Here is an 8,216-nt window from a genome sequence, read left to right as displayed (position 1 = left end):
ATTCACCTTTCTAACATTGGTTTCAAAGTGTGTAAGGGGAGAAAACGCATCATGGATTGTGCTGGACACCATGCAAGGTGTTCACAGCTGTGATCTCATCTCCCACAACTCTCCTGGATGACAGATGTCCACTGTCCACATTTTACAGATGAGGAGAAAGGAAAGTTGAATGTCTTATCCAAGTCCACACAGCTGAAAGAGGCAGAACTAGGGTGACGCTCCGGCTTCATTTAGAGCTGGGGGGTTGGTGAGAAGTGGGGTGAACTTCTGGAGGGCCTGGGAAAGCCCCAAGGCTGCAGAGGGTGGTGAGTCTGGAGTGGGCCTGGCCTGTTGTGGGCTGGGAGTATGGATAGGGGCTGCAGACAGCAGGGCAGCACCAGTGGACCCAGTTTCAGAGGCAAAGGTTCTAGGTCCTTGAGAATCCACAGTGCCAAACAGACCCAGGTGGCTACGTATGGGGTCTGGACTGGCAGAAAATCCCAGAGGCCAGGGAGTTGCCTGGGGGCTTTCTTGCTCCCTGTCATGCTGACAGAGCATAGGAAGTCTGAATGGTTTCTACTCCTCTCCTCTCTCAGTTCAGCAGAGCTCCAGTGAGCCAAGTCCTTGTCTGTGGGGTCGTATCAGTCCCTGGCTCTAGGGAATGGGAAGTCCCAAAGACAGAGGAGGGTGTGAGCAAACTGAGTGGGTCTATAAGCAGGTACAGAATTGACTCAGGAAACAGCATGGATGTGGAGGGATGGGTAGAAAGGAGTCTGGGCTTCAAAATAATTGACAACCTTTAAAGCAGAAGGGGAAAGTCATCCAGAAACAAGAGCAGGAAGTTCTGATCCCAGCCCCCTCCCTGAGCCCCGGCCTCTCAGACCCACCCCACAGGGTCTCCCTGGAGAGCAGTGAAGCAGCCCTGGTTCTCTGCCTGCCACTCAGAGTGAGGTCTGCAGCCTGTCCTCAGGTGGCAGAGTCAGGATGAATGGACTGAGGACCCCTGTGCTCCCCAAGGGAAAGGGCTGCAGCTCCTTGGCCTGGAACTGGGCAGTTCCCCCAGAGACCGTGAAGGTGGCAGTGACCTGGGGGTTGAGGCAGTAAATGGTGTTGCCCAGGGTGGTGCAGCGCAGGGGGGTGGGGGTGGGCAGGGGCAAGGAGGCAGCCCTGCTCCACGAGCCGGTCACCGTGTTGTAGCGCATCACGGCAGCGCCAATGCCCCGCAGCAAGTCGAAGCGGTACAGGAAGCCCCCCAGCGCAACGATGTCGCTGGAACGCCGGTGGCTGGCACTGTATGGGCACTCGTCCCAGGCATCCTTCGCGGGGCTGTACCTGAGCAGGCGGTAGAAGAGGTGACCCCCGGTGACGTAGATGTCCCCACGGCAGGCCACAGCCTCATGGGCCACAGGGAAGGTGCCTGCGGGGAGGGGCGCGCGCGGCGTCCAGGCGTCTGTGCGCGGATCGTAGCACTCCATGCTGTACAGGCACTCGCCCCCGATGGCGTAGAGCAGCCCATCCAGGGCCACCAGTTTGAGCTGGGCTCGGGCCTGCTGCATGGGCCGAACCTGGCTCCAGATGTTGGTCAGAGGGTTGTAGCAGAAGACCTCGTTGGAGCAGACGGCCTTGGCACCGGAGCCACGGATGCCCCCCGCCAGAAACAGGTAGTTGTGCATGGTGCAGAGACCGCAGCCCCGGAGCGGGGCCTCCTCGGGCACCTGGGTCAGGGGCCGCCAGGTGTTCTCCTGGGGGTTGAACACGTGCAGGTGCGTACGTGGAGGCAGGGTCACAGGGGCCGCCACAGGAGGCTCCTCGGCACAAGGGCCCCTGGGGAGCCCTGACCGGCCACCCTGGTAGAGGCTGGGCAGCACAATGACGCCCAGCACCGCCTGGCCACGGCGGGTCCGCAGGCTGACGATGCGCTCACGGTCAGCCGCGCTCAGCTGGCGGTAGAGCCGCGGGTCTCCCAGCACTCGCAGCAGGTTGTTGCTCATTAGCGCGTAGGTTTCCTGCGCCAGGCCAGTCTCCCCGTGCTGCTGGGCGAAGGCCAGCACGTCCAGGCAACTGCCCAGGTCCAGCCGCCGCCTCAGGACTGCTGCCGTGGTAGGCGCCAGCTCCCGTAATCTGGGCTTCCGGGGCCCTTCCACCACCCCCCAACTCCCGGGCCTCTGCAGAAACACCATGAGTTTCCGAGCCTCCTTCTGCTTCTCTGTGAGCGCCCCACTGCAGCCAGCAGGGCTGCCCACCTCCACCGGCACCTCCCCCTGGGGGTCCCCTGGAGCGGCTGGCCTGACTTCCTGCTCTGAGGTCCGGGCGATTTCACGCCTGCTGCGTTTCCGTGGCTGGGAAACCGGCTGTGAGTGTCTCACGGAGGGGGAGGCAGCAGGGCCAGACGGCCTCTGCGCAGGGGACTGTACGGAGTCCCTGGGTGTTGCGGCTTGGGGCAGCAAGTCTAGACTCTTCTCCCTGGTTCCCTCTCCTCTTAGGCCTGGGGAAGGGTCTGGGCTGGGCGAGCCCTTGGTTTCGGAGCTTCTTGGCCATGGCTGACCTCCAACCTCAACCAGGGCCCCTTTACCTGTCCCCATCACCGTCCCCACTGAAGAAGAGGAACCATGTCTGTCCTCAGAGTGTGTGCAAGTGCTGGGATCCACAGAACTCCCAGGAACCACCCTTGGGACACTCCCTTGGGGCCTGTCTTGCCTGGGGAAGGGGTGGCTTCTAAGCACCATGGTAATAAGGTTTCCCCAGCTGGCTGAGACTTGACCCTCCTCGTAGCGCCTGGGGAGAGCCACACTCTCCTGAGATACAGCCTGTGACCCGCCAGCTGGGGCAGGGGATGTGGCTGGGGTTGGGGCTGAGGTGGGGGCTGGGGTTGGCGCTGAAGTTGGAACTGGGGCTGGGGCTGAGATACCGGTAGGGACTAGTGGTGGGGCTGAGGCTGGAGTTGAGGCTGGGGTTGGAGTTGGGGCTGGAGTTGGGGCTGGGGCTAGGGCTGGGGCTAGGGCTGGAATTGTAGCTGGGGCTGAAGTTGGAGCTGGGGCTGGGGCTGAGGAGGGGGATGAGGTTGAGGTGGGGGCTGGGGGTGGTGCTGATGTTGGGCACAAGGCTAGGGCTGGGGTTAGGACTGAGGTTGGAGCTGAAGTTAAGACTTGGGCTGAGGCTGAACTTGGGGCTGGCGCCGCTCTGAGATTTTCTCCCACAGAAGGACCCTGGGTAACCCCCAGGGGCAAAGAATCTGAAGGAGAGGGAGGCGGGAGAGTCAGGGCTTCAGGTGGGACCCCCGGGCCGGGAGTCGCAGGCGGGGAGGCAGAGCGCGGGCTGGGCTCAAGGCTCCGGGAGGAGGCGCGGTTGCGGCAGACTACTGCCATGGGCCCCAGGTCAGTGCTCCGACTGTCGTCTCGGGAGCCGTAAGCCCTGGCCTGGCCCGCAGCGTAGCCCCCTGTGGCCCCCGGCCCTTGAGAGAAAAGTGAGAGCCCTTGAGGCGGACTCTCCAGCCAGGGGCACGTGGATCCTGGGGCCGGGCGGGAGCTCCGGGTGCCAGGGACCTCGCTCCTGGCCCAGGGCCAGCCTCCCCCGGGGGTGGGGACCCCCGGAGCCTCCCTGCTCCCGCCAGCCTTGGCCCCAGAGCCCTCTTTCTGGGACCCAGGCTGCCGGGCGCGGGGTGCGGGCTCCTGAGTGAGCGGGGATCCTGTGGGGAGGCCACGCGCGTAGGCGTCCAGGGCAGCGGCCTCATCCACCGCGTCCCACACGCTCCCCGCGGCGCCCAGGCGGAGCTGGTCCAGTTTCCGGGGGCGTCGGACTCTGTCTCCCAAGCTAGCGTCCATCCGCCGTCGCCGGCCCCGGCCTCTCCCCAACGACCCCGAGGGCCCCGCGCCCGCCTGCCAGGGGCCGGTGTCCTCTTGCCCCACAGGGCCCGCGGCCTGGCAAAAGGGCGCCTTGACACCACCTGCCTCCGCCTGCGCCTCCGCTTCGCTTCCAGGGCTCCGAGGGGTGAAGTGGATCAGGAGGGGGGCTGACATCCCCCCTGCTTCGCTCTTGCCCAGGGCAGTGCCTGGCCTGGGAGGCTCCTTTCCTTCAGCTCGGGGGGCCATGGGGATGGCGCCGCCCCGCTCCTGTCCCAATACCCCTCTACGGGCCTCCTCGCTAGCTGTCTTGAGTGGAAGCGCGGCCATGACGGCCAGGCCCCCGCCCGGAGCTGCAGCAGGGACAGGGCTCTGCTGGCCGCGTCCTGGAGGCTCCTGCTTCCCCTGCCCTGGGCTCTGCCCCTCACTGCCATCACTGACCTCAGACTTCGGTTGCAGGGCCGGCTCAGCTCTTCCTGCCTGATGAGGTTGAGCCCCGAGGGCTGTGGACACTGGTCCTGCCACCTCTTGTTCGCTCCGGGAGCCAAACCAGTGTAAGGCCAGCGCTGTGGCAGCCACCACAGCCAGCGCCAGGAGGGCCAGCACAGCACTATCCCAGTCATTGTCACCATCCCAGTCCCAGCCCCAGAGGGGACTGTCTGGCTCCAAGGTACCCTGGACCATGGTTTGGGGCTGCAGCCCACTGCAAGGGGCCCAATGGCAGGCTGGCAGTTCGTGCAGCACAGAGGCCTGGGCTGGGGCACTGGCCAGTGCCCCGCCCCACAGGCTGCCCAGTTAAGGTGGACCAGTCCTCCAAGTCCTGGGAAAGATGGGTCTCTGCTTGCACCCAGGCCTGGAGGTGTCTGTAGGGCCTGGCTGTAGATATCAGGACACAGCAAGGCTTACAGCAGGACAGGAGTCCAGGGTCTCCTCAAGCCCCCCACCAGCTCCTGCCCTCTTCTCCTCCTCTTAGTCTCCAGTATCCAATGGCCACATTTCTGAGCTCTGTGCTGGCATCACAGCCAACCTAATTCTGTCTGGTAGACCCTCACACCCCTAAGTTCATCCCACATCCCAGAGTCTCTCCTCTCAGCCTGGGTCCAGCTTCAGGGGGCTCTGGCAGGGAAGGTTTACCCACAGGGAGATGTTATCTCTAGCTTTAGCAATGTGATGCAGCCCTGATGAAATTACCAGAAACCGGAGAGGCTGATTCCATTGTGGGCCAGCAAGGGAGGGGTGGGAGCCATGCCTGATGGTGGTCTCTCAGACTGAAGAGGAACACCCTGGGGCATGGGTCCTGGCAGTGAACATTGTCATTGCAGGGATGTAGTGGAGGTTCACATCAGGGCACAGGGAGGGGCACAGAGGGGAGACTGAAGCTCCCACAGCCCTTCCAGCAGCTTCTGGACTTTCTTTACTCTGGGTTCACCAGACCTGGGATAGGGTTTTCAAGTCAAGAGCAAAAAATAAATGAGATAAATAAAATCCAAACATATTTCTCTCTTTATGGCCAGGCTTATTTCAACCCATCTAGACCTTCTAGGACCTCCTGGAACCCCTGCACCCATCGCGACTGTTGTGACTGCGCAGATGAGACTCTCACTATGCCTATGGAGAGCTCCGAGCTCAGTCTGCCCCCTACTCCAGTTACCGCATCAGCTAGCACCTGGTATCCCCCCTCTGGACCAGTTGCTCTGTTAGCCAGACTTCTGGGTGTCTTAATCTCAATCCTCAGCCTTCCCTCATCTGAATTGAGGACTTGCCCTTGAGACCACATCCTGGCTGGTACCTCCTTGCCCCGGCTCAGGCCGGCATGTAGGTGTTTCTGCTGGGTGTGAGCACTTGGTCCCTTAGGGAGGAGGCTTGGCTCCTCCGTCTGCTTCTCACTTAATCCCATCACAGGAGTGAGTCTTGGGACAGGTGCCAGGTGAGGCCCAGACGTGAAAAAGAGCCTGGAGTCCCTGAGACAAAGATAGGGCTCCCTGGAAAGTGCTAGGTGTGTTTCCTCCCTCTGGGACAGAGTAGGCCTGGGGATTTCTCCCTTACTCAAGCAGCAAGGAGATGGCCTAGGAGTGAGCGTCCCTGGCACCCAGCCTGAACTCTACCGAGCCTCAGGTAACTCACCTTCGAGCTCCGCCCCCGCTCCGGGACTATTAGATGACAGTGAGAGGGTGAAGATGGGCCGTATACTTTAAGGTGGACCTGAAGTTCGGGGAAGGCTTTCTAGACCCTTTCTGCCCTGATTTTCTGTCCCAGCCTCAGGCTTTCCCTCTTGGTTAAGTTTAGGCTGCAGAAACCTTCAGAGGATGGAGATGACACCCTCCACCTGCACCTTCTTATAGGCCACTCAGTGCTCATATGTCAACTCCACCCAGCTTCTGGAGACCCCAGGCTGCTGTCAGAGGACAAGGGCAGTGTCCAGCATGTGATGCCTTAGGACCCCATCGTAGGAGAAACCACACAGAGGAAGTCATCCCACCAGCCTTATCAGGCGCGAGGGTGGCGAGCAAGGACGTGCTCAGTCCCATCTTCTGTGGAAGGGAAATGCCTCACTTTGTCAAAATCCAGATCAAGGACAGAACTTTGTCCTTCATGGGGAAATTTTCTGTCAGGAAGGTGACTGAGGACATGTCATCTCCCTGAAATGCAGGAGTTTTGCCTCCTAACTTCCTAGAGAATTAAAATGTGGCACTCCCAGGCACAGTGGCCTGAGTAACATAGCAAGATCCATCTCTTTAAAAAGATCCAAAAAGAAAAAAAAGAAAAAACCCAAAACCCAAAAACCCCCAATATAGCTCTGCAAAGATGGCAGGACTTGAAAAGCACAAGATCCCGGCAGCAACTGCGAAACACAGGTCACTGTTCTGCTTGTGCTATGATAGTATAAATATCACAATTTACTACCAAGCAAAAAATTAAAATCAAGAAAATGGGTTCCAGGAAGGTCGGTCCAACCTTCAGCAGCCTCCTTGGAGCACCTTTCTGATTACCTGTGGAGGTGGCCCAGCCACTGGAGGAAAGAAACCCTGTCCCAGTCTCTCCAAGAAGAGAAAGACTTCTGCCTAAGACCTAAAGCTGCTGTTTCCTCAGAGACAACACAAGCCTTCAGGGATTGGCTCCATCTGCAGCACCGGCCCCGGGGCCACACCTGGAGGGTTAACAGTGATTTGCGGGTGAAAAATGTGAACCGGCAGCACCTGGGTTGGGATCGCAAAGCTGGAGACTGCGAGGGCGTTCGGGGAGCGAGTAAGCCCTTGCCAGCCCCAGGAGCAAATTTCTCTGCATTTCTGAGTGTGGCCGCAGGAGGAGGCTGGGATCTGAAACCGGCAAAAAAGTTGGACACCAGGGCCAAGGTATCGGATCACCTCAAGGTGGGAGGCTGAGTCGGGCGGATCACCTGAGGTCAGCAGTTCGAGACCAGCCTGGCCAACATGGAGAAACCCTGTCTTTACCAAAAATATAAAAATTAGCCCGGCGTGGTGGCAGGCGCCTGTAATCCCAGTTACTTGGGAGGCTGAAGCAGGAGAATTGCTTGAACCCAGGAGGCCAAGGTTGCAGTGAGCCGAGATGGTGCCACACCACTGCACTCCAGCCTGGGCGACAGAGTGAGACGCTGTCTTAAAAAAAAAAAAAAAAAAAAAAAAAATGGCCAGGCACAGTGGCTCAAGCCTGTAATCCCAGCACTTTGGGAGGCCGAGGCGGGTGGATCACGAGGTCAAGAGATCGAGACCATCCTGGTCAACATGGTGAAACTCCATCTCTACTAAAAATACAAAAAATTAGCTGGGCATGGTGGCGCGTGCCTGTAATCCCAGCTACTCAGGAGGCCAAGGCAGGAGAATTGCCTGAACCCAGGAGGCGGAGGTTGTGGTGAGCCGAGATTGCGCCATTGCACTCCAGCCTGGGTAACAAGAGTGAAACTCTGTCTCAAAAAAAAAAAAAAAAAGACACCAGCACAAGCAAAGGGATTTTTCCTATTAATAACTAGTCCTCCTAACTCCCCCAAAAGGAGAGTGGTTAAAAGCAAAGGCTTTTGGCCAGGGGCAGTGGCTCATGCCTGTAATCCCAGCACCTTGGGAGGCTGAGGTGGGCAGATCACCTGGGGTCGGGAGTTCAAGACCAGCCGACCAACATGGAAAAAAACCCCAGCTCTACTAAAAATATAAAATTAGCCAGGCACGGTGGCACATGCCTCTAATCCCAGCTACTCTGGGGGCTGAGGCAGGAGAATTGCTTGAACCCAGGAGGTAGAGGTTGCAGTGAGCCAAGATCACACCATTACACTCCAGCCTGGGCAACAAGAGGGAAACTCCATCTAAAACACACACACACACACACACACACACACACACACACACACACTCTTGCTGGGCATGGTGGCACATACCTGTAATACCA

At 59.3% G+C, this 8,216-nt stretch overlaps 1 protein-coding gene across 1 annotated transcript; it reads right to left on the bottom strand.

The window, feature by feature from the left end:
* Nucleotides 1–863: 863 nt before the first annotated feature.
* Nucleotides 864–7,425, bottom strand: KLHDC7B (kelch domain containing 7B). Its single transcript, XM_003932788.3, has one exon. The coding sequence runs from the start codon at nt 4,500–4,502 to the stop codon at nt 921–923; it is 3,582 nt and encodes a 1,193-aa protein (XP_003932837.3). The 5' UTR covers nt 4,503–7,425; the 3' UTR covers nt 864–920.
* Between the last annotated feature and the right edge of the window lie 791 nt (nt 7,426–8,216).

The sequence above is a fragment of the Saimiri boliviensis genome, chromosome 21, assembly GCF_048565385.1.
Source record: "Saimiri boliviensis isolate mSaiBol1 chromosome 21, mSaiBol1.pri, whole genome shotgun sequence".
NCBI classification, from domain to species: Eukaryota; Metazoa; Chordata; class Mammalia; order Primates; family Cebidae; genus Saimiri; species Saimiri boliviensis.
The sequence above is the reverse complement of the archived record's forward strand: the minus strand, read 5'-3'. Positions and strand labels throughout refer to the sequence as shown.